The sequence below is a fragment of the Syngnathoides biaculeatus genome, chromosome 16, assembly GCF_019802595.1.
Source record: "Syngnathoides biaculeatus isolate LvHL_M chromosome 16, ASM1980259v1, whole genome shotgun sequence".
NCBI lineage: Eukaryota > Metazoa > Chordata > Actinopteri > Syngnathiformes > Syngnathidae > Syngnathoides > Syngnathoides biaculeatus.
In genome coordinates, this window is record NC_084655.1 from 11,990,259 (window position 1) to 12,013,932 (window position 23,674).

At 42.7% G+C, this 23,674-nt stretch overlaps 1 protein-coding gene across 1 annotated transcript; it reads right to left on the reverse strand.

The window, feature by feature from the left end:
* Positions 1–179: 179 nt before the first annotated feature.
* tcf20 (transcription factor 20) lies at positions 180–13,749 on the reverse strand. Its single transcript, XM_061846377.1, has 6 exons — positions 13,370–13,749; positions 3,804–11,765; positions 3,579–3,672; positions 3,341–3,390; positions 2,759–2,839; positions 180–1,584 (listed from the first exon to the last, which is right to left on the reverse strand). Exons 2-5 carry the CDS (start codon positions 10,740–10,742, stop codon positions 2,780–2,782), a joined length of 7,143 nt encoding a protein of 2,380 aa, XP_061702361.1. The 5' UTR covers positions 10,743–11,765; positions 13,370–13,749; the 3' UTR covers positions 180–1,584; positions 2,759–2,779.
* Between the last annotated feature and the right edge of the window lie 9,925 nt (positions 13,750–23,674).

A 23,674-nucleotide genomic window follows, 5' to 3' on the forward strand; every position in this document is an offset into this window, starting at 1 on the left:
GATACATCCACAAAGACCTGCAGGCATGTTTCTGCTTAATACAACATTAGCACACAAACAGAACTTCAGAACATTCAGAGATTCTTCCACCCCTTTAAAAATATTTAAAAATGAACAATCAATTGAGCATGAATATTACTCAGAGTAGAATAAATTTTCCAGCAAAAAGAAAAGCATAGTTGAAGCATTTGAAGTGTATTCATAATTCATATACATATTGACAACTTTAGTGATACAACATGGTTCTGATAGTGTTACTGCCGTCTTTTAGCTTGATTTTTTTCTTTTTCTTCTTTTTTACAAGAATAACAATTAAAAAAAATGGTCAAGACCACATCATGTACGACTTACACAGTTTAAAATGGCAATGCCTCTTTTCAATGAATGAATGAAACTCCCCGCTGTGCTACTGTAGGAACCTACTTGGTGAAGCTTGGTCCCCATTGGCTCGTGGAGCCAACCAGCCAATCATACCCGTCCGTCCACGACATCCTCATAACTCGTGACGTCCTATTTCCAAAGCGTTACTATCGGAGTGACTGACTGACGCCTGCCGGTCACAAGACTTATGTAGAACATAAGCATTTAGAACACAGTTCCACAACGCTGAACAGTGCTCAGTGTCCTTCCATCTTCGTCCGCTCCGCATGGTCAAATGTGGCCTAGCCATTGGTCCGTCATTTTACCCTCTCCGTGCACTTTAGGGACATTTGGACTCCAAAAATAAGACTGCTGTCCATCTGATTTTTCAGGAATACTTGCTGTACCGTAAAAAGCTCATGATGAAAAATAAGAACACTTTTCAAAAAGGACCAGAATGGTATAGCACTTTCATCCTCTCCCTCTCTCTTTCACCCATTCACTCACTCACTCATTCACTCACACTCTATTGAAAGGCAACAGATGTCCGTTCTCCAAGGCAATAAATGTCTTTGTGGCAAAATCGACCCTGACATTCCAGGACATCAATTTGGCTCAAGAAGGGAGGGAATAAGCAGCCAATTAACGTTGCGACTGAATATAAAGTGAGATACATCCATTTCATCATTATGGGTAAATACTGATGAGGATACAAAAATAATAATGAGGGCTAAAATATTAATTCTTCATCTTGATATGAGATACAATACTATTTGCAAGAGAATATCCCAATCTGTCTTTTCTCACGTTGACACCCCGTTTTCTCCCAACAGGCCTTCTGAAAACAAACAAAAGAATATCCGGAGAACAAAAAGTTAAATGTGAAAAGAGGTGATGATAAACAAGAGTTTAACACTTAGAGGCTATTTCAAGAAAATCAGAGTAAGCCCATGAAAGAAGTTTGCTTCTTTTGTTCTTGACGGAAAAGTTCCTTTGTTCCACTCGCTTAGTGTTTCCTTTTTAAAAGTCTTTTTCCCGTCAAGCTGCGCTTCCGTCTTTTTCTGCTTTGTAGTAAAAGAGCAATAATAGTGGCTTCTTTTCTGTAATGTCTTGAATGTAAATGATGCTGATTCCTGTTGAATTTGTACATTCCCTTTTGTTGCTCGGGCCTGCGCGAGTTGTCTTCGCAACAAGTCTCATCTCTTAGCCAACTCTCGTCCAAACCTGCACACAAACAGAAAAGATATTGATATACAAATACTTTATTCCAAATACTGTGAGTTGGTGTATTATTGGAGTGACTACAGCTACTTTAAAAAAAAAAAATACTCCATGCTCCAAGTGTCAACATCATGAAATACCTCAAAATACAGTAATAGTAGGCTTGTGTTCATCACAAAACAGACATTACTCAGAACTGTATTTTATGTTTTAGCCACTTTTACATTATGCTCAATTTGAACATTAACACTGCTCTTAAATGTAGGAAAAAACAAACAAACCTGTACTTAAAAATAGGGGCGTCCCAGTCCGATATTAGAGATTGGAAATCGGTCCGATGTCACCGATGTTTACCACTCTTATACAAACAAGCAGTCCATTCCATGCTCTACTTGAGCCCTTCTACTTAGCAGTGCCTGGATGGCACGCAAAGGCCACGTGATCACGAAAATTACACCTTGTGAATGTTCAAATACATATAAACTGGTGGTGAAAGCAAATTTTAAATGTCAGAACCACATTTTTTTTTTTAAATTTATGGTTAAGGGTTCGAGACTCAGCTTTGGCTTTCTGTGTGGCGTTTGGATGGGCTTTGTCCGAGTACGTACCCCAGCTTCTTCACACATTCCAAAAGCCACGCCTGGCAGGTTGAGTAAACCAGCCCAGGCTCCAGCTGAAGTCACGACATCAAACGTTTATATTTTTAATTCTTACTAACCTGAGCTGCAAACACATTAACTATCTAACACTTCATGTAGGTCAACCAAATGCACAGATAACAGTAGGTGGCAATATGCAAAATTACTCAACAGACAAGAAAATTGGAAAAGCACCTCAGGACTTGGCATGCAAAGATAAATCTATATGAACAATTCCGTAATGGTCAAAGGTCAACATGACTGCGATTAGCATGACAAAGGCATAAATAATTACTCTGTAATTTACATTACTAGCGCCGGGCAGAATCCTCTTACCTCCAAAACCGTCAATTTTCGGGAGACCGCCCCAAAATAGCAGCATGTTTATCACACCATTTACATTACATCGTCCAAAAAAGTGAGTCACACATGAGCTTACACATGGGTAAAACTAATAAATTCATGGAATTTTGAGATGAGGTTTTGGCCTGACATCAGCGATACATGACATTATGAAAAAGAAACTGAAATAAACTTACTGCTGCCAGAATGAATACGTCTCACCCTCTCTCAGATTGCTCCAGGTACACGGACTTGGGAGGCCGGACGCTCTGGGTAACCTGCGGGAGGAGAAGGGTTCACCAAACAACTCCAGCAATAATGGCACTTTGATTTTGGGTGTATTGGGTTAACTCTGTTGCAACACTAACGTGGTGTCTGAGGTGTAGGTCGGAAACAGTCACTATGAAAAAATCCGTAACTTGTACTCTCGAGACCTCGGATGTTACACAAAACTTGGATGAACTGAGTGAAAGTTAATGTATCTGCAGTATAGCTACTACTTTGCGGTAGCATTTTTACATCACCTGCAAATACTCGTTTAGGGCACTTCTAGAGGAGCATGAATGTACACAACATGCCAAACACAGCAATCTTAAAGAAAAAGTGGAAACGGCCCAACTTAGAGTTGCTGCCAAAAAGAAAAGAAGAAAAGGGAACTGTAATGAAATGGTTTGGTTTTGAAAAGTCAGGAACTGACCAGAAAACGGTAATGTACAAAACATACAGCCACTAAACCGTTACTTGCAATATAAATATGAAAATGGCCTTTGATATTTTACCTTGTGCTTTGGACACCGGAGTGAAAAGTTATCCTCATTGAGAGAACAATCTGTAAGGCAGAGGGAAAAATATCAATATATAACCCGACTGCCATACAAAACTCATCTTTCAAGAATGGCGAGTGTCACTCTTGAAAGTGACAGGGTTATCAAAAATAACAGATTATAAAGGGAACAGACTGTACATGACTTATTATTTGTACTTTTTGATGGGTCGCTATTGAAGCCTTTTGCTCACCTGTTTCAATTGCACATAGATAGTGATATCGACGTATGCAGCCTTTACTGTAGCAGCCCAGGGTGGAGCCAACCATCTCACAGTATGAACAGCTCTAAGACACAAAATCAGAAACGTACATGAGCACTCATGACATGAAGCAACCACACTTAATTCAGCAGCTTCCTTAGCAACAGATAGAAAAAAAAATTCACACACATACAACAGATGGATGGATATACTCACTGTTTCTCTGGCACCATCTAGTGCCTCCTGCAGACCATACAGTCTCCCATTGACAAGGTATACTCCACTGGTCCACACGATGCATCCTTCGTGAACCCACAACTCCTCCGGGTCCATGGGCATCTGAGGCAACTGGGCAAGTTGTGCCAATGGTCCCAGGGAGTCCAACGCTGGCGGCGGAGGCTGGAAGGGCAAGGAAGCCTTACTGTTGGAGGGCACCATTCTGGGAGACTCCTCACTAGATTTGTGTCTCCGTTTAAAGCGCGGGTGCGACGTCAGCTTTCGGTGTTGTGGTCGTTGTTGGGGTTCATCTGGTCGCTGCTCTTGCTGCTGTGTTGGCAATTGATGCTGCTCAGTGTCAAAGTTTGTCTCTTTTTTTAGCTCTGGAATAGGTCTGATATCAAGGTTCATGTCCCAAGATAAAGATGTGGTTTTACTGGCGGGGTAAGAAGAGGCAAGGGTACTGGACTCGCCAATCAAATCCTCTCTACAAGCTAGCGAAGGAGCTCTTACTGTAGCGGAAAGAGATTTTATATTTGGATCCAAGGTTACGGTGCAGTTACTTAAAGCTGTGGGTCTGGACAATGGAACATGTTTTTGTACATTCTGCAAAGTGTCTAAAGCATTTGAGCCACTTTGCAAATTCGGTACAGTTTTGGGTGCGCCTGTGGTTGTATGGCATTGTCTAACCTGGGGCTGGTTTTTGGGGAGCTTTGCAGCATATTCGGCAGGATAGTAAGGCCCATAAAGATCTCCAAGGTGTTTGTAATTGGCCCATTTTTGACACAGACAGCAAAGCTGTCGGCCAGAATGTTTCGTTTCTGTAACAGCAGGTCCAGAAACAACATAACTGGATGAAGGGAGTGCTTTTCCTGACTGAAGTGTAGTTTCCACCTGGTCTGTCTCCCTCATCTCTGATTCTCTCTTTGAGAACTGTGAGTAAAGAGTTGAGGTTGGTTGAGAATCACTTCCACTCCCACCGGTTTTCCCTCCAATTACACTGCGCTCACCTTTCAACTTGTCATCTTCAGCATTTACAATTGTGCACACTGACCCAATCTCTGGTATTTTGTTCTCTACATGAATGTGTGGCACAAACAGGCCTTTAAAATTCGGATCCTGGAATGCTTTATTTGTGCCGTTTGCCCCTTTTGCCCCTGACAGCGTTTCTGGGTTATCTCTAGCTGTTGATTGTGATGCTTGTGCCCCTCCTCTTCTCATCCGCTGACGTCCTCTTCTTTCTGGTGAGCCATCTTCATCTTTCAAACCTTTGCGCCGCCGTCTTACAGGTTTGACTTCAACATCTGGTTGAATGGGTTCGCTCTCAACATCCACTTTTACTACCTGGGTTAAAATGGGTGGAGTGAGAGGAGGACTGCTTTTGCTTTCTAAGATGGATGCATCTGTGCTGGTTGTAATTTGAATTGTGTCAGGTATTGTAGGAGCAGCTGTAATGGGAGTTGGTGGCAGTTGAGAAGAATTCTGATTTGCGTTTTGAGGTTGGGCTTGAGACTGGACCTGTGTTTGGATTGGGTTTTGGGCACGTTTTTGTTTATTCACACTCCCAACTGGCCTGCCCTTCTTTTTGCCTGATGGAAAATAGCCTTTAGGCACAGCATTATCTGGAGTCTTACAATCTCGCGATGACATATTTGGTCGAGGAGACGACATCTGGTGTCTACTCATAATATGTCCTTGAGATTGGCTATGATGAGGTGAGGTAGCTCTGTAGTAGTCACTGCCAGGATAATCGTCAAATCCCATCCCAGATTCTTGAAGCTTTTGTCGAAGAAGGTTTGCAGCAGACTGCTCTCCTCTTCTTGTCTCGAGCTCCTGGTAGGTATTAGTGAAATGTTGAATGTCTGAAAGCGCAGAAGAAGATGGAGGTGGGGAGCCCTGAACTGGACGAGGAAGAGGTGGAGGAGGGGGTAAAGGTCCGAGCAAAGCAAAGTCCTCCTTGTCACCAGATACTGACCCAACAGCAGCTCCTAATCCAAAGTCAAAGTCTTTTTGTTTATGAGTTTGTGTTTGTGGATCACATGGGTATGCAGACAGTGGCAATGGGCCAGTGTCGTCTACACCTCTGAAGGGCATCATGTCATTTAATGAGTGAGCATCTTCAATATAACTATCATCCCCTCCTCCAACCCTTGGAAAATGGGTTATGTCTTGGTCCTGTGAATCACTAAACAATGGGATGGTTGCGTTAGAAAATCCCGTGTAATGATTTGTTGCATCATCACCATTGCCAACAGGTTTGGTAACACTTGGTGATATTTTCTGAACTATAGCCTCTAGTTTCAAACCACGTCCTTTCTTTGGCGCTAAGGCCTTTGTATTGCCATTTGATGGAGATAGAGATTTTGGAAAGGTATTATCACCAGGAAAAGGGGAAGAGAGACATGGAATATTAGAAGAGCATGATTCATCTTCTTTGTGATGGTTTGACTCTGAGTGCACCCCAGGAGGGTGTGAATTTGTGACAGCCCTCTGCTGAGATGCATCCTGCAGTAGCCTTTTGGCAGGAATAGGAGAGATAAAAGAACGCACTCTCCTTCTCAATATAAGAGGATTTGTCTCTCCAGGACCTCCAGACTTAGTTTGACGCTGTACCTGTGGTTGGAGAGAAGCTACGTCAGTTTGAGGTTTAGTTGTGTTGCATGAAGGAGGAAGGCAGGGACGCTTTGTTTCCTCGTGTTCTGCTGTATTTGGGCCATGAGCCTTAGGAGGATCCAAAATGCCTTGTGAACCCGCAGAAATAGATGATGGTGGAGGAAGTCCCTGTGTCCTATAGCAAGAATCACCTTCAATTATTCTAACAGCATCTCTACCCAGAGGTGTTGTCTCCCACATTTTCATGTCATAGTACAAACTTTGTTGATGGAGTAGTGTTTTGGATCCATGCTGATCACCGTGCATGTCTGTCTGAGGGATCATTCTCTGTCTGTGCTCCGATTGGCTGATTTTATGCCTTCCTGGGGACGAAACTTGCATCATCTTATCCTTAGCAGGCCTATTCATTGCTTTCATCCAATCATTTATTTCATGTGAATGCTGGAAAGGACCACGAGGGTGCGGGTACATTTGAAGTTTATTTGTAGTTTGAGCCTGGGGTGATAAATTGTGGTACGGATGATGGGAAGGAAAATGAGAGTGTCCACGCGGCAAATTGCTTTCTCTTGTCTCTCCAAACCGATAACCAGGAAAACTGTTGGCATTACTTGTTACTAAATCCACACCATGAAGATATGACTGATGTCTTGATGGTGATGATAAAGAATTGGGTGGTAAATGCCTGTAGGGGTCAGAATTTAGCACAATGGATGAATGAGCAGATTTTGCAGAATATTCCATATCAGTCTCATTCGTTCCACCACTGCCATGAAAGTCTGGATTTGGACCAATCTCTTTGGACGCTGTTTCCATTTTTACCACTTTTTTCTCTAAAATGTCCTTTTTATTCAAATCAGTGGCTGATGCTGGGGAGGAAAATGGTTGCTGAATCACAGATGCTACATTCTGATTTTTTTCTCGCTCTCTGTTACTTTCCCTGTCCCTCTCTGGTGTGCTACGTCTATTTGGCGACACATCACAGATGACAGAGCGACGTTCTGATTTTTGAGATTCTGCTTGACCTGTACACCCTTTCAGTGGCTCTACATCTTGCAAAAGCAGCTCCTGTACGGCAGACGATGAACTGGACACATTCAACGTTTTTCTTTGTGGAAGAGTATAGTCAGCTAAGTTGATGTGTTTTGGTTGGAGGGACTGTGTATTTGAGGCTCGTGGTAAATGATCCTCAGAGAAATCCACTTCTTTTTTTGTCGTACTTTGCAATACCTTAGCATTGAAAACCTCTGGTTTCATTGAAGATTGAGGACCTGCGCCAAAACTGGTTTTACTTCCAAGTCGGTGATTCGGTTGCTGCGCCTTTCCAATGGTACCCATTTGGGCCAAAGTATCACTGGCTCCACCTTCTACCATTCTCAGATTTTCTGTCACACCATATGGGTATCTTGTTTGAAATTGTTGCTGAACTTGGAGCTGTGCAGGAAAGGCCTGTTCTGGTCTTCCATAACGTCTATCTAAATTATAGCCTTGAAGAACCTCTTGTAAAAGGCTCGGGAATTGTTGGATTTGAGACATGTCCTCTTGGCCTTTTGTTCCTATTTCTTGCCCTCGCTTCCCAAATGCCTCTGTTAAAGAACACAATTCTTTTGAATGAGCTGGACCATAACCTGAGTGAGATTGCTGATAGTTTCTGGAACTTGATTCCAGTCCACCTACTGGGCCAGTCCTCCCTTTTTTCATCACAGACAAATCTGAGCCATATGTTGATTCTATGAAACCATACTTATGTGATCCATACTGGTTGATATTGTGGGCGTGTTCAAGATTTGATTTAGGGTGCTGGGATGAATATCGACTCAGGTCAATACCGTCCTCCCCGTTATGACTCATGGACTCTTTCAAATAGGATTGTGACTGTTTCTCCTTCAAACAGAGGTCTTGCGGTTGCTTGCTTTTTTCAACCTGACTTCCCTCAGAACGAGCTGAAACAATCACACCAACACTTAGCTGTTCCTCAGTTGTAGGTTTTTGTTCACTCTCGCCATGTGCTGTAGAAGCAGTGTGCAACATATTTTCTTTATCTTGGCCATGTTTTGTGCTGAGTTCTCCAGCTTGTAGCATTGGGCTACTGGCTCTCTCAATCTTATCATCCCCATCTTCAAGTTCAGTTTTGATCTGTTCATTTTTTATTTCAGCACTCTTTTTATGGCCACCTTTTGAATTATTATTTAAAAAGCTAGGACGTGAGACACAATTTGGCTGGGGAGGAGGAACACTACAGGGGGTGGTTGCGGAAACTGGAGGTTTTGAATGTGTATTTGGGTCAGCCTCTGATGACCGACACTCAGAAGATGGAGATGCTAATGTTGAAGCAATATGAACATTTGCTTTTGACACTATTTCTTTGGGTGGTGACTTGTAAGTGAATGTTTTGGCATGTAATACTTGTCCAGGTTGTGGCTGGGATTGACTCTGAGGAGGATGATAAAAAATTGGTTCAGACCCACTGCTTGCACCACTCATCTGCCTCACTCTCGTATGACCCCCGTCTATTAAATGATCCTCTTGCTCCATCTTAGTCTCAGATGACATAAAGGAGGATTCTTCATCAGCAACAGTTTCTAAGCCAGCACCTTCAGCAACTACTACAACAGTACCATCTTTTCCTGTGCCGGTACTTGAGGTGGCACTTGCATTTCTACTCCTCGGTTGCAATGGCGGAACACCATGTGCTGCTGGCTGCATTTGTCCACCATCTTTGCTTTTCTTCTGTGAGAGCACATTGTCAGTGCGGAGCATGTGCTGAATGGTGTTCGGTAAATTAGCTACCTGGGAGCTCAAGGCATTAAGACTATTTAGTCCTGCATCCTGCATTTTCCCAACTGCAGGAGTAGAGTATACAGATGGACCTTCCTCTCGGGGTACAAATCCTGACCCTAGACCAGTTTTGTTGCAGCTTGTTGGTGGCACACTGTTTACTCCAACACTGCTGACATTATGACCTTTGTGACTGCCACTGCTACCACAACTACTGATGCTACTGTTTGAGTTGTGTGTCGGACTTAACTCTGAAACAGCCTGTATTAATCTATGACTGTGGCTGGTGCTATGGACAGTAGATGAAGGATGGGAAGGGCCAGAAGGATTTGCGTATGTTTCTGAAACACCCATCAAAGGGGAAGGAGTGGAGCTACAGCTGGGGGACTGTACCGCAGAAGCGGTTGGGGAGGGATTTGAAATCGGGCTGAGGTTTTGGTTCATCTGACTTTGTTGAGGATGCATTGGGGATTTGGCTATTTCTTGAGATGTTACATGAGGTATACTGGAGGTGGAGGCCTGATGATGTTTCCCATAAACAGAGCCTGGAGTTGGGACTTGATGATGTATCTTAAGAGGGTTGTCATAACCCACACCTAAATTGTGCTGTGTGTTGCAGTGCTGTAGTGTGCCATCCTTCTGATGTGTTTGCGTCTGTGGAATATATCCAGCATAGTTTGATGCATGGTAACGCTGCTGAACACCCTCCACTGGGCCAATATTGTTAGCAGCAGCTGAAGCAGAAGCAGAGTTTGCAGTTGAGTTGACACTGTGCGAACTGTTGACTTTGGGATCAAAACCGGTGTTAGCAGTCCCATCAATATATCTCTGCGGAGGGGGGCTATACATTCCCGATGACACCGTGGACGCTCCAGCCTGTGGAGAGTATTGTGGATATTGAGGTGTCATTCTGTGCCCAGACGTTGGATAACTCCGATGTTGCTGCCCATGCTGGACTGGAGAGAATGTTTGTCCATGTTGGCGGCTCTGTGAAGCTGGCATGGCCTGCAATGCAGCATTATGACCCATATTGTATTGATGGGGAGAGAATGCTCCAGATCCTCCACCTAAACCAGTACTGGGTCCATAGTCTACTGAATATTGCGACATGATGCCAGATGATAATATAGAAGCAGAGGCAGAGTGTCTGTACTGGGGAGGTATGTGTCCATCAATATTAGGGTAAGCAAATCCTGTTCCATACACAAGACCTCCTCTTCGGGTTTTGTCCTTTCCGCCCAAAGAAAAATAATAATCCATTGTGTCCTTTCTGTAAGGGTTATTACTGCTGCTGTGAAGGTTACCCTGCGTGGGTGGTGGCTCTACGAGGCCTCGGTTTCGAGCATTGTAAGCAAGCATGGGGCTGGCTTGATTGGAGTGGGGATGGCCTCTGTGTAGGCTCTGTTGTTGCATCCCCGCATAATCTTCTGTCATCCTTGGGGAGACCTGGGGGTCTGCTGGTTGAAGGGGATATGGAGGTCCACTTCCACCCCTCATGCTAAAGCCAGGGGGGAGAGAGTGGGGGGTGGGGCTATTAGAAAAATTCTGCATGGTTTTTCCTTTTGAGTTAAAGAAAGACAACACTGATTAATGTCAGTGGGAAATACCACAGACGTATAAATGAGGGGTTGATAACAGTAACCATGGATACAGAAGGGAGCAGAAGTTTTTGTTAAAATTATTTCTTAAATCCACTAGAATACTGAAGGGTTGGGAGTATATACAGTATACTGCATATGAATGGTATAATTATCCAACATATGATGGTTGTATCAAAGAGTAAAAATTCTCTCACAGCAACGTGGCAATGGTCAATGGTTGTTTTCACATAAAAAGGCTCATACCACAGTGGGTTTAGAATTTGTTGTCATTCTTCTGCAGCTGAAGCAGTTTGGCATCAAGAACGTGATATCATGAAGGACTAACACCACTATGTAAGGGAACTTGAAAAGTCTCGCTACACTAAACATAGCTGTTTTAGGACAAAGATTGTAGAAAGATATAATTGCAATTGTGCAAAAAAAAAAAAGTCAATGCACCATTGAAACAGAATTGTGAAACGAAAATCTTTCCCCTGTTAATATGTGTAGTCCTGCCAGGGTGTGAACCACACTTGTGTGAGATGATGATTTGAGTCAGAAAGGTCTGAAAACAGACTTTCACAAAACACTTCCCAGAACTCCATAGATATTCTTATCCATTCTTGGACGCATTGACACATATGCTCTTGTCTTTCTTGGTCATTCTCATTTCGTATTATTTTCGTTTGTTTGTTTTCTTTTTGTCACTGCACGTGTTCATCTGGGGGATAATCTTTGGTCGCTCTGATTTCATTGTGTCTGGGCATATATTCCTCTTGATGCTCTCCTAGTGCTTCAGGATTTACCTGTCTTACCTTTGTTATTCCATGTCAACCATCATTAAATTCTACCCAGTTCCATGGCATCTATTTCCCAAAAGGAAGGTAATCCATTTATTCCCCTTCAAGTTCAGTCCTTTCAAATTCCAGTCCTCATTTTTTCCTCAGTAACTCCATGCAGATAAATTCATTTTTCAGTAGCTGCTGACCAGTGTCTGTAAATACAAAAGACAAACTAATAAGTCACAATGTAAAGGCAGGACATACCATAAATATTATTACTATCATCACATGAACAAACACATTTAAAAGCAGACACACTATAAACAACTTAGAACTTGATTTAAATCATGACGAATGCATAATGTGTTAAAATGATACATCATCACTGCTACGTTCATCATTTCAAATGTTTATAAACACATAATGTCACTAATGTTTATACTGAATAGATTTTTAGTATATATGAAATCTTCCTCATAAAGATTTAATACAGATCTTCATAATAATGCTCAGTTTTGATTGACACTGTCACAGAACTCTTGATTAAACAATATTTATCAATGTATACACAACAACTGGAGACAAATCCACGGAGTCTTTCTCGACATTTTTATAGGGGTTGGAACATAAAGAAGACATGACTATCTATAGTCTTCCCCAATGACTGATAAAAAGGTTTGGTGGGCACAAAAGTGGGGCAGTGCTACCAAGCAACTTTGGAAATAAAGTAACAGGCGTACTCACACTGCAATGTTAGTACCACTATGGCGAGGGCTAAAATAAAACAGCATAAAGCCAAGACTCATTGCAGTGGCAATAAATGTTATTAACTTTATGTGTTAATGAATTTTATTATTATGGCTGTCAATTTGAAGGATTGCAACTTTTTTTTCATGGGGTCAGGGCGCTGAATTGCCTTGTGTGCCAACCATGCATTGTCTCCTTTTAAATCAACAATATGGTTAATTGCCCCAAACACATTTGGGCGTGTTTTGTAAAGTACAACGCAAAGCAATTCAGCATTATTAAACAATCAATGTCACTTTCTTGAACGATATACTGTACAAGAGACCACAGGTAAGACAGTGATGAGCAGTGACACGAAAAGAGCACAAAAACAAAACAGCGCATGTATCAGGCAGTTGTCTTCAGGCATGCAATTGGAGTCTTGGAGGCAGATTTTGAGGGAGAGTTGTACATTTGGAGGGATTCTATTGATCTCCACCCTTTTATCTCGATTACTAATTAATAACAGTAGCTCACTGAGCACGACGAACACACGCATACAAAACTGCCTGTGTCATGCCAGCATGGCATGTCATGTACATGGCTATCATGCCAGGAAGAGGATACGCATATATGTTGTTGCACCACTTTTGTACCACACCGAAACAATATGCTGTTTCCTTTTTGTGTAGTAGCATTAGCGAATAACAGGCTCCACGCATCACAATTAGCTTCGTAGTGCTGCCTTTTTTTTTTTTTTTAGCTTATTGATGTTAGCGTTAGCTCCAGTATTACAAAATGTGAGCGAGCAACGCTACCAGTTGTGGCTAGCATCTTAGCAAGACAGCTAATTAAGGGTTTATTACGCTCTTCCACGTTATTTACGAGAGTAGACGCAACGATAGCCACGGCGGGCTAAAAGCGGCGTTTAGCTCGGGAACAGGGGTGATTAGGTGCAGATGTTCACCCCCTGACGATTCAGTGGAGCTGTAAGAAACTGGCAAGAGGCGTGATATGAAATAATTAGCATCACCGTGCTTGGCATTTCCAAGAGCTAACGTTGGTCTGGGGGCACGGCTAGCTAACATACCTTGAACACACGCACACCTGAAAGCGCAGCGATCCAAGGCCCCGCTCAGCGTGGACGGCTCCTTCCTTTTGACAATCCCGCTGTTGTGGCAGGAAAGCCCCGTCTCGAGGCGAACGCTGCGCCGCTTTCCCCCCCCCCTCAGTCTTCACAAGATCCAGGAAAGCCTGACCATCGGCAACCAATTTCGGAGAGGGGGGGTGGGGGGTGGGAAGAGGGAGCCGTCACGACGAGTCGGATCCCGGCCCTCTCCCGATTTCTCCCCTCTTTTTCCCCCTTTTGTCCTCACCTCCAGAAATGATGAGAGCAAGGCACAATCGGGGTGCCTGTGCTGGGTCCCGTCAGTGGTAAGGTCCACACACCCCCGCCCCCTCTCGTTTCTTTCGCCTCACTCTCCCCTCTTCTCTCTCTCTCTCTCTCTCTCTCTTTTTCCACACCGCTGAGGTGATTGCACCTATCTTCAACTAAAATGAAACACACAAGCTTCCAAGCGATCTTTTAGGAATCATCACTTTCCGTCTTTGAACTGCATTTTCGCACCTTCATCAACATGCTTATTTCCTTCCACGACAGTTTTTTTTTCTTGTAACAAAAAGACCGCCTTGACACACACACACACACACACACACACACACACACACACACACACACACACACACACACACACACACACACACACACACACACACACACAACACACACACACACACACAACACACATATTCGCTGCACTCCCTCCCGCAATCAGATCGCTCCATCTCTTTTGTTATTTCTCGTATTTTTATCGATCCCTAACGATAAAATGAACAATTTGGACTGATATTAAGTGCGTCTTGTGCTCATCTATGCTGATGTTTTTTTTTTTTTTCCACACCACGGATCCTTTGTTCTTTTTTCCCTCTTCGGTGAAAGGGAATTAGTCATCCTCATGAAGGCACCAGTGTGCAAATGGAAGATACAATGTAGGCTATTCGCCTTGCACTCATTTTATTGTATAAGACTGCAGTTTAAAAAAATATTATTGTCTGTGCTTAATTGATGCTGGAACATATAACTATTATAATGACAGCTGCATTGTACATTGTCAAACTGGACTTAAACTTTTGCTGGCCTTGATAATCGGGAAATTGATTACGTTACATGAGTTTGGTCTATTATGAGAGAATCCTCCCCTTCATTTTGAATATATATCACAAATGCAATAAATAGATTTTTAATTCAAAAAGAAAAGAAAGGACTTTGGTAGAGGCAGCACTTTGGGAAATATTGATTGGATTTTTAAAAAAATATAAGGTTTGGTTGAGGATGGCAGCACCGTGCTGGAGTAGCTGGTAAAGCATTGGCCTCTCAGTTCTGAGGACGCGGGTTCAATCCCGGCCCCGCCTGTGTGGAGTTTGCATATTCTCCGTGTGCCTGCGTATGTTAATTGGTGATTCCAAATTGCCCTTAGGTGTGATTGTGAGTGTGGATGGCTGTATACCCTGCCGCCTCCCCGAAGATAGCTGGGATTGGCTCTAGCAGTCCTGCGACCCTTGTGAGGATAAGCGGCTAAGAAAATGGATGGATGGATGGATGATTAATAAATCACAGCTTTACAAGAGTTCAGAAATTTTCCTGTCTGTTTGAATTCTGAATGTGGGCCCCATCCCTTTTCTAAACCACTTCTAGGGTCTCGAATAAACCAAAACCTATTCCAGCTGACTTTGGGGAAGAGGTGGGGCACTCCAGGGAGTTGTCGCCAGACAATGGCAGGGAACATACAGACAAACGTCATTCGCATTCACACATAATGACAATTCAGTCTTCAGTGAATCAAATATCCACGGCTGTGGAATCTGGGAGGAAGCCGGTGAAACTGCGCATCAGACAGAGCTCAGACATGCACCTCGGGATTGTGCACGTTTTACACAATCTGATGAATTTGTTGCCATTTAATAAAAAAAAAAAGAAATTTTGTCGAATGGCCTTCAGAAGCGGCAGCTTGAGAATAGTTGTTTACTGTAAAGACATTTTTTTTTTTTTAGGGGAGCCTCACTGCCTGACACTTCAAACTGTCTACACACTGCATCATGAGTCCGAGCAACAAGAAACACGAATACAACAATCAAAGAGGGAATGGCCATTAAAACAATTAACCTTCAGTGGGTCACAAAGACTGAATTGTCTCTTCTTAACAACACTTGAGCATTTCTTTCCATTGCAGACACACGTCTATTTCTATCATAGTTGCCATAGCAACTGCAGCACAGTGCTTTAACTGTGGATAATTTTTAGGTTACTGACATTTGCGGCTCACGTACGCATTTGAATCCGCACACGCAACCCGGGTAGCTTTCTCCCACCCGACGAACCGCATGCACCGTGCGATTGTGTACTTCTCGTGCGGGCGAGCCAAAAGCGCTGAGAGGCGAGATGCGCTACGCATTGATACGCTGAACCAGTAAGTCAGACGGGCGGGCCCAGCCAATCAACAGGAATGCCTGCTGGGATACGCGCAGTCGCTCCATCACAGACAAGGTCACAAAATCATCTATTGAGCGGCCGTAAAGCACACGGTGGAGAACGCAACGACTTTTCTTGGATGTTGACAACGCCGCATGTTGCCTTTAGGCAACCACACTTCTCTCGATCTCCCTTTTGTAATCCTTTTCTCGCATGGAAATGTTTCATTCTGGCCTAACCATTAACATTAGCATTTTAAAATGTTCCATTGGTGTTTTGTTTTAAATATACCAAGGCGAGTGCATCGATGGTTCTCGTTGGCCTTTAGCTGAGTGTCTACTTAGAACAATGCTTGAAATGTCACACGAACTTGCATAAGTGTTTCAAATAAATACTTAAAATAGGAAAGCGCGTGGGAACAATCATAGCTCAAAACAGCACATTCTGTATTTTTATTTCAACACCAAACTATCCAGCCAGGACGTGTAAGGTTTAAAACTAAAGTGGGGCAACAGAGTTTTGTACAATTTGGATTCCGTCCACAATGTTTGTGGGAAAATATATGGAATGCGGTCCCGCCCTCTGCTTAAAGTCATCTAAAGGTTTTATTATGATATTAATCAGAATCTGGCCAACTTTAGAGGTTGTAATTGAAATAAAATCTACATAATGCTTGGCTTTTCAGTAAAACTATCAAAGTGTATATTTCTAATTATGTAGTTTAAAACAGTTCATCACTTTGTGTTTTGTTGGTGATGAGCAGCAATGTAATCTTAGTTTACAGTAAATTTGACCATCGTGCTACTAAGCTACTGTACATTGGTTTTGTCCACATTATTTCTGCCAAAATACCACACCCATCAAAAAAATACATAGATTTGAGTCACAGTTTTTGCTTCCATACTATGAGAATGGTGTGCCTTTCATGTAATGTGTGTGTGTGTGGGGGGGGGGCTTGCAACATTGCAGCTCATACAGTTCTATACAGTACAATTACAATGAGGTTAATTGAAGTTTATATGTGCCCTGCGATTGGCTGCCGACCAGTTCAAGGTGTACCCCGCCTCTCACCCTGTGGCCGTAATGACGATAAGCGGCATAGAGAACGGATGGTTGGACTTACATCTGATCAATTGTAAGCCGGGATGGACTCCAGCACACCCATGACCCTAGTGAGGATAAACGGGAGAGAAAATTGATGGATTATTAGAATGAACAATCATATATTCTGGCAGTTTCCTTGACGACCACCTGGAGTCAAGTCACTATGGTCCTAATACACAGAGCAGCCATTATATGATGACTGCTTGCACTATCTACAGATCTCTAATGCGCAAGCTGTATCAAATATTCTGCCTCTATAGCGATTATAATATTCATTTGGGATTGTTTATAAGATTTTTTTTTGTTCGTTTTAAATGCTTGTAAAGCACATTGAGTCACCTTGTGTATGAAATGTGCAATACAAATAAATTTGGCTTGTTTTGACTCTCAGAGATGATTTAGTTTAACAACATGATCATTATTGTCGTAGTTTGTACATTGCAGTGCATATTTTGCAAGTGGTCATAAAGTTGTAGCTGAATAGTACTTCTCGCCCAAAGTCAACAGGGATAAGCCACAGCTCACTTGTAACCGTAACAAGGATAAGCAATAATAGAATGGGTGGATATATAGCACACAATATGTAGTGCCTAAAATATAGTATACAATTACTCTGATAATATTAATTAAAACATTTAAAAGTGCCCATTTGGCACTACATGTGTATAAAATGTATTGATGGAAAATATAGTGCCAAAATATGTCCATCCAGCCTTAACTACATGTTACACAATGTCCCAACTTCATTGGAAATGGGGTTTGTGTGTGTGTGTATATATATATATATAAATAACATCCATCCATTTTCTTAGCCGCTGATCCTCACGAGGGTCACGGGAATGCTGGAGCCTATCCCAGCTGCCAACGGGCAGGAGGCAGGGTACACCCTGAACTGGTTGCCAGTCAATCGCAGGGCACATGAAGACAAACAACCAACCACATTCACAATCACAGCTAGGGGCAATTTAAAGTCCCCCCCGCACCCCCTCCAAAAAAAAAAAAAAGAAAGCTCTAATGCTTTGCAGGAGACCGATTGAAGAGAGGCGGATTTCAGCGGCTGCTGTTTTAATATTAGCAAACTACAGGGGGCGCTCTCAACCATTGTCACTCAATGCAAGTGATTTTTCTCCTTTTTGTTCTAGGCGTTAAGCGGCCAGCAGGGGGAGATCTCACCTAACGTCTCCTTGCCTTCTCATCTCCATCACACCAAGGCCGTCTCTCTGCCGCACTCCCCTCGTATCATAGCAACGACAGAACCCTGCCTCCAATCACTACGGATACCGGGAGGAACGGAGGGAGGGTGGAGAGTCTGAAAGAGTCAAAGGAGGAGACGGTGGAGGACAAGAGGCTGGTGAGCTTTAAGCATACAATGCAGCAAACCTGAAAAGATGAGTGCCAGGAAAGCATTGACAATAGGGGTCTTTTAGAGGTGGATCGTGCCGACTGAGGGGGGTTCATTCAGGGAACCAAGACCGGAATGGACACACTGAAATCATATTTCAAATCAGTCAGGTGATGGAATGTGAAGAAGTGAGTGACTGCCCTTTGTCTTGTGGGGTTCACAGCTCAGACCCATCCCATCCCATCCCGTCTTTCACAATGACTCCTTTCAATTCCAAACCACAGTTGTTCAATACTGTATTTAGCAATGACGAGGTACAAGGTTTAACTGGCATTACCACATTCATGGTAACCTTTTATTGCTCAGTGACTCTTTTTTTTGTTTGTTTTCATGGCTCAAAAGTATTCTCTGGCACTTGATTGTTGTACTAGAGCGGCTCCAACTACCGGAGATGAATTTCTTGTGTGCTTTAGACATAATTGACAAATACAGAGGATTCTCATCTGATTCAGATACAGTCTTCTTTTTATTCTGCCTCCCTAGTAACCTCTTTCATTGTCCTGCTGTTGTGCAAAAGTTGTCCAACTAGTGAAACATCATAAAGTAGTGGAAGGCAGTAGGGAAAAACAGTGTGCTAAATTGTCTTATTAGCGATGACGAAAAGCATATTCATACTTGATTGTCAACAATCAACAATATCAACAATGTCAAATAAATGTTTAAACAACCCATGTAAACATAAGTGAGGATGCCCCCTGCTAAAACCTTTCTATAGAACATTTCTAAAGAATTTCTAAAGAACTATAGGACTTTAGGACCCAAGTCCTATAGAATTTCTATAGAAATTCTATTCTGTAGAAATTCACAGCCAATGTTCTATAGAACAAGTTGTTCTGCACAAATTCTATAGAATTCTAAAAAAAATTCTTTAGAACATTTTTAGCAGGGTCACGCATATGAGCCCTTGCCCCCCAAACACACAAACACACACACACACACACGCTCACAATTCACGCAAACAAGCTTTGACACAATCCCCGTGTGATGCGGCACTGACCTCAGACATGGGATCGGGACCCCCCCTCACGGTGGCTGTCATGTGGGGATACGGAACAGTGACACACGTTTGACAGGGTTTTGTCAGGAACGTCGAGCTGCCAACGATGTCAGGTGGAGTCACCCGAGTGAAAGCTGACAGCAGCTCACAAGACATTTCATATGATACATTTCAAGAAATGTTGCTGTTGAATCTGAAATGTAAGAGCTGAAATCGTGACATTTATTGGCATACAGTAGAGCAAAGGTGTCAAAATAAAAACCCTTAAAAAAAACACTTGTATGTGGCCCACCAAAGAAATTTGTTCTTCTCATTTTGCCAGAAGATCTGTACCAAATATGATATTTTACCGGCTTTAACCAGTTGTGTGTCATTACATACTTGGCCACGAAAGCAGATTCTGAGTCTTCTTTTATTTTCATCAAATCACTGCAGTTTCCGGTTCCCCCTAGTGCCGGAATTCAGAATTTCAACAAAGGCTTCGTCACTTTGAAATGACGTCAGCAGACGTCCATATATGGTTCTGCAAGTTTGTGGCTAAAATACATCATTTCTACTTCTAATTTTAGAATCCCACCAAGTGATCCGTGGTGGTAATGTAGAGGATAGTCAATAAATTTAAAAAAAAAAAAAAGAAAAATAGATGTGTCAGAAGTTGATCAGCTTAATCAGCATTTTGCCTTCTACTCTTGTACTTGTTTTGGGTTAAAATAAAAATAAAAAGTTGTCCTTTCAGCTTTGAGATAAATTGGACAATAGCTTTAGACAAAAATATTCTCTTTCTTATTTAATATTTTGTATATTTTTTACGACTTCTTATTTCAAATTCTGTTTAAATAAAATAATTTTTTTTGCTACCTCACAGTTAAAAAAAAGCTCATTACTTTTTTTCTACACACTTAAAAGGAAAATTACAAATGGAGAGATGAAGTCAGATCTTCGAAACACACAACCACTGCTCCTCCCTTCTCCGCATGATTAATATATGACTGCGAATTGTGAAAGAAGTGAAAGGGGTAAACGTTTGAATATAGGGGTGTTGTTATGCACGAGTTTTGAAGAAAGAAAACGCTTGGTGTTGTTGTCAGGGCAACCATCTCTCTGTACTCGCTTTAACCCTTTCTCCCCAACACATCCCTTTCACATTCTGTCTTATATCACACTCTCACACACTCTCACACTTTGCTGATGTCCTCTCACTCCATCTGTCCATTTCTTTATGGGCGCGCATCCCTCTGCTCTCTCGCTGTGAAACAAAGTTGTGATCTAGGAGCTTTTTGCTCCTAATCTTTGGTCACATGTCCGTCCTCACGCCCGCCATTTTGTCTGTGCGCGTTTGCTTTGTTAGCGCTGACACATTACGTGTTAAAGAACGGTGACAATTCGTGCCGGCCGGTGTTAGGTACCGGGAAGTCATTGTTTCGCTCAAGGTGTTATTGAGCATGTGAACGAATGGTGGCGTGGCTGTTGGGATACGGTAAACAAATTATGTTAAAGAAATAAGCACGTAGGAGCCGCGAGTTCCTTCTGACCGAGTGCGAAAGAGCGAAGGCGTATTGTTTTGATTGCTATTTGTTTATGAGCAGGATTATACAAAACAATACCTTGCGTACATCCATTTTGAGCTGCTTATCCTCACAAGGGTCAGACAACAGTCACAGTCACACCTAGGGGCAATTTAGAGTGTCCAATCAATGTTGCATGTTTTTGGGATGTGGGAGGAAACCGGAGTGGCCAGGGAAAACATGCAGGGCTGGGATTTGGACCCCGGTCCTCAAAACTGTGAGTCCAACACTCTCCTGCCGGCCTTACTTACTAGTATTTCATCATTCATCCATTCATTTTCTTTGCCACTTATCCTCACAAAGGTCACGAGGAGTGCAGGACCATATCCCAGCTGTCAACGGGTACACCCTGAACTGGTTGCCAGCCAATCGCAGGGAACCTCGAGACAAACGGCTGCACTCACAATCACACGTAGAGGCAATTTAGAGTGTCCAATTAATGTTGCATGATTTTGGGATCTGGGAGGAAACCCAAGTCCCTGGAGAAATCATGCGGGGCTGGGATTTGGACCCTGGTCCTCAGAACTGTGAGGCCGACACCCGACTGCCGCCATTTCTCTGAGGCATTATTGTCTTTTTTTTTTTTTAAATTTTATATATATATATAATTTTTTTTTAAATTCTTTAGTCTTAGTCGTAAAATATCAGAAAGCTCATCTTGCGTAATTATTATTGTCATCATTCATATAAATACCTTTTAAAATCCTATAACATGCTAAGAATTATTTTGTTCACCCAAATATAGCTGGGATAGGCTGCAGCGTGCCTGCTTCTCTAGCTTGGATAAGCAGTACAAAAAAAAAAAAAAAATGTATGGATGAAATAAATTGAAACTCCATTAATCATGTGTCTTTTCTGGCAAAAGTTTGTAGTACTAAGATGTGAGCATCAGGATGGTGCCGCAATGTATCCAGCCAGTCAGAAAAGTGGAAATACTTACTTTGGTGAACTGCAAAACATACTGACCTTAAGAAAACGTTTTTTGGACATCTTTGTTATCAAAGGAAGATACTTTTATAAAGTACACACTGTTACTCTGGAGTCCAAGTCCAGTATTAGGCCCATAGGCTATATTAGTGTAATGCAGACCTTCACCTTTTGTGGTCTAAAGTGTACATTCTCCAAAAATTCAGCCGTCCATCGCTGGTGAATATCAATGACTGCCAAACATTCTCTTCTTCTATATTTTTGTTTTAACTACTGAAAGAACATCAAGAACGCCATCAGCGACTTATTGATGTCGACTCCAATTTGATCACATTAGTGTCGACTTGAAAACGTCTGAAGTCGTGCCAGGTCGGGGAAAACTTGAAATTGCCCGTAGGTGTGAATGTGTGTGCGAAAGCTGGTTTGTTTATTTGTGCCCCGCGACTGGCCGGCGACCAGTTTGGGGTGCTGATTATTGTACAAATTACTTTGCTTGCCCGAAGATAGCTGGGATGGGCTCCAGGATGCCCGCAACCCTAGTGAGGATAAGCAGGACAGAAAATGAATGGATGGATGGAGTTTACAGGATAATTTGGCAGCAACCAGAACCTCCAAACGAGCTTCTCTGTGGAGAGTTCTGGCGTCATAACATTTCAAAGGGTCGATGAGTAAATAGTTATTTTGAAATTTCTGTAAATGTTACTTTTGTAGGCTCAAGGACATATTTGGAATACTGTCAAGATGTGTACACGTTCAGTTTCGAGTGCACTCGGAGGGTGTTCACAGAGCTCATCATGCAAGCGGAAACAGAATCAAGGACAATTCTTCTTGCACGTACGCCGAGTGGCTATTCCAGAGTGGGCTGACGCCAGAGCATCTTCAACACATGAAATGTGCAGCCTGATCTGCTTCGTGATTCGGGTTTTTGACTTGAGGTAGATTTGAAATGGCACGAGGTCAAAGTCGAACCAGCGTCACGAAAACAGCTAATTACTCATACTTTGAACCTTCGCTAAGCTTCAAACGTGACTAATGAACATCTGGTGTTTGTACAGGCACAAAGACATAACGCGAAATATAGTCAGGTTATCCCTGAAAAAATAAACAAATGAAAATGAAAAAGGACTTCATACAAAAGTCAGCTTTGATTTGGCTTGTTGTCTGTACGGCACATCCGGCTTATTATTCATATATTTAAATCCATTCGCAAGCCAGACCTGCTGGCTACAAGTGAAATACAGTACATGACACTTGTGGCAACAGAATAACAGACCGATTCGAGATCAACGCCCTTCTCAATGTCATGTGGATGAGACCGGAAGGTTTCATTTATTGACTGTCATCCCTCCTGATTGTCCAACCTGCCAACACCTCATAATCATGCATTTTTTTTATCTAGCAAGTCCTCCGTGTGAAAGACGTCCTCAATCTTGTTTTGATAAGGTGGTGGTGGTGGTGGTTGGGGGGGGGGGGGGCTACTTGAATGTTGCTGTGTGAGGAGAAGAGAGCAGCAGCATGAGAGCACCCTGAGGGGCTTGGATGGCATCACACAAAGCTTTGTGGAGTGCCAGCAGCAGTGGGGATGGCGGAGGGGAGAGACCCAGACCCACCCGCTCCGCCATATGGCCCCTGTTTCTGCAGCACACCACTCCTGTGGTCACCCGCCAGTGAAATATAACAAAATACTAAAAATCACATGACTAGGGTTACCCGAGAACTGGTTGCTGAGTCATGAAAAAAAAAGATCATTGGATTAGATTTTTCAGGCTTGAATTAGGACGACCCTCAAGATATCATCCTACTTCATTCTGGCAAGAGCTGCAATGGACCTTTACGACTGGCGATCTTCAGACCCGCCCTCCGTAGCTACA